This window comes from Pinus tabuliformis, chromosome 3_2 (genome assembly GCF_031772625.1).
Source record: "Pinus tabuliformis cultivar Carrire ecotype Pingquan chromosome 3_2, CPIR1, whole genome shotgun sequence".
NCBI classification, from domain to species: Eukaryota; Viridiplantae; Streptophyta; class Pinopsida; order Pinales; family Pinaceae; genus Pinus; species Pinus tabuliformis.
In genome coordinates, this window is record NC_142302.1 from 19,235,914 (window position 1) to 19,239,016 (window position 3,103).

The 3,103-nt window shown below is 35.5% G+C and overlaps 1 protein-coding gene across 1 annotated transcript; it reads left to right on the top strand.

Moving 5' to 3' along the window:
* The first annotated feature begins 1,755 nt into the window (after positions 1-1,755).
* LOC149179584 (uncharacterized) lies at positions 1,756-2,763 on the top strand. Its single transcript, XM_089413590.1, has one exon. The coding sequence runs from the start codon at positions 1,756-1,758 to the stop codon at positions 2,761-2,763; it is 1,008 nt and encodes a 335-aa protein (XP_089269716.1).
* The last annotated feature ends 340 nt before the right edge of the window (positions 2,764-3,103 follow it).

Consider the following 3,103-nt stretch of genomic DNA (forward strand, 5'->3'; position numbering starts at 1 on the left):
CACAAAATTGCTAAAAGAGAAATCCATGTGCTAAAAATCATCAAAAAAGAACGCAAAAATTCGCCCATTTTTTTTGTTATGGTGAAAAACCCTATTACCCCAACCCCCAATTATGAATAGAACAATGAATCACATGTGCATCTAGTCATGCAAAGTATATACCACTTACCCATTAGTAAAGCCTTAAATTTCAAATCTAAACTAGAAGCCTCTTAGCAAGATCCACTCATTAAGGTACTACAAAAGCACAATAATACAATTATTTGGGATTACATTGATATGAAAGGAATTAATCCTAGTTTATGTTATTGTCATATATATATATATATATATATATATATATATATATATATATATATATATATATATATATATATATTTATTTATTTATTTATATATCTATATATATATATATATAAATAAATATATCTATATATATATATAGATATATTTATTTATTTATTTATATATCTATATATATATATATATATAAATAAATATATCTATATATATATATATAGATATATTTATTTATAGATATATATATATATATATATATATATATATATATATATATATATATATATATATATATATATATATTAAGGACAATGCTCAACCTCTCAAGTGTCTACAATGGAGAATGAATCCAACTTTGAGGGATATAATGAAGGAAGAGTTTCAAAAGTTTCTTGATTTAAATTATATTTTCCCTATATTTATGATAACAAAGGGGTCTCATCGTTGGTAATTGTGCCAAAGAAAATGGGAAATGACACATATTTATTGATTATACAAAGCTGAGCAAGGCTACCAAGATTATTTTCCACTTGTTTTCATTTATCAATTCCTTGATAGTTTGGAAATTAAGAAATATTTCTCTTTTATTTATGGATTCAATGTTTACAATCAGATTGGATATGGCCACCTATTTAGATCCTACCCCCTGAACATCCCAGAGAACACCCAAGGAAATAAGAATGAGGAAGAATCAAGCAAGGAAATGGAAGGAGGCTTCCAGGAGGTCCACAGAAGAAAAAGGAATCCAAAACCATCGGGTATCCACAAGAATCCTCCGAAGGAGAAGGAAAAGGTAAACCAAAATAAATTTGCAGTTCTACAAGAGGAAGAAATGGAGGAGATATTAGTGGAAAATGGGGAAGAACCAGAAGAACCAAAGCAGAAAGAAAAAGGGAAACAGCAGGTAATGACAACAACAGAGGAAGAAAGAGAAGGGGAAATTAACAAAGAGAAAATAGAGCAAAACCCGATGGAGATATACATATATAAGGAAAATTACAGTGAAGAGGAACAAGTAATGAAAAGACTACTGCAGGAGTGGCGACACCTAGATGAGAGGTTCATCCCTGAAGACCAAAAACAACTCTATAAGGAAATGTTTCAATAGTACAAACTAAAACGAGGAACGATAGTGGTAAATCAACCAGAGCATCTTGGATCACAAGGAGGACAAGGACCGGAAACGGGAGCAACAGGAAAAGTAGGGAAGAAAAGAGGTAGAAGACCCATGAGTGAATCCATCCAAATGGTAGGAGAAATGCTCGTTAACTCAGGACGAGTGGTGCCATTATCGGAGGTATTCCACCAACCAACCAAACTGTTGAAATGATAATCACGACCTAGAATATAAGGGGTCTGAACAGTAAGGGGAAACAACGATATCTTAAAGAGTGATTGCAGAAAGATAAACCCAGTGTTATGTTATTACAAGAAACCAAGATTAGTGAAATAAAGATGAAAGAGATTATGGGAAATTTCAAACCAAGGTATGAGGTAGTAGGACAAGATGCTGCTGGAAGCGCAGGAGGTTTGGCAATACTCTGGAATCCAGAGGAAGTCAGATTCGAGGATTGGACAAGTATGCCAAGAATACTATCTGGTAAATTCAGTAACCTTGGATCCAAAGAGTGGGTTCTGCTCTCAGGAGTCTACGGTCCACACATACCAGGAGAAAGGAAAAAATTCATTGATAACATGATAAAAGTGAGAGGATTGTATCATAATATTCCATGGATAATAGGAGGGGATTTTAATATGATCAAATCCCTAAATGAGAAAAGAGGTGGAATACGCAGGATGGATGCAGACATGGAGATGTTTGGGGATACCATAAATGATCAGAGATTAGTGGATCTCCCAACCACTAATGGAATTCATACATGGAATAATAGAAGAGGAGGCAGACATCAAATTGCATCAAGACTAGATAGATTTTTAATATCAGAGGAGATAGTAAGCAGAGACATTTTCATGGAGGCAATGATACTACCTAGGATGGGATCAGATCATTGGCTGGTGAGATTGGAGATTGAACTCAAAGCCAGCCCCAAAAAGAGACCCTTCAGATTTGAAGCGTTTTGGCTTAGGGACCCTAAATTCATAAGCAAGGTGGAGGAATGGTGGACACAGAGTGAACAAAGGGGCAGAAACAGAATGCAAACGTTCCAACGCAAACTAAAGGAAATTAAGAAAAACATCAAGAGATGGAACCAACAGGAATTTGGAAACATACTGAAGGACCAACAACAGCTAACTCAGAAGATGGAAGAAATCCAACAAGAAATTATAAGAGAAGGGAGAAGCCCTGACTTAGAAGCTGAAGAAGGCAGATTGGTCAGCCAAATAGAGGAACGAAGGAAACAGGAAGAGATATTATGGCGACAGAAGTCAAGAGTGAACTGGTTGCGAGAGGGAGAAAGGAACACTAGATTTTTCCACAAAGAAATGATACAACACAGATAGAGCAACAAAATCTTCTCTTTGAAAAATGAAGCTGGGGAAAGACAAACCCAACATGAGGAAATGGAGGAAACCCTGGTGAGGTATTTTAAAGACCTCCTAATGGAACCTCAAGAGGATAGATAGGTGGCAGTGAGCAGAATATGCAATGAGATCCCCAAGATAATAACTAGAGAGAAAAACCTTGCGATAATGAGAGCAGTCACGATAGAGGAAGTTGAGGAAGTGGTGAAAGGACTAAAGAAAAATAAGGCCCCGGGACCAGATGGATTTATGGCGGAATTCTACCAAGCAGCCTAGAAATTTATAGGCAATGACATTGTAGCCATGGTGGAAGAATCCA

Bases quoted from the DNA above. Each gene is read 5' to 3' on its own strand.
- LOC149179584 (XM_089413590.1), top strand. From the start codon at position 1,756: ATGAAAGAGATTATGGGAAATTTCAAACCAAGGTATGAGGTAGTAGGA.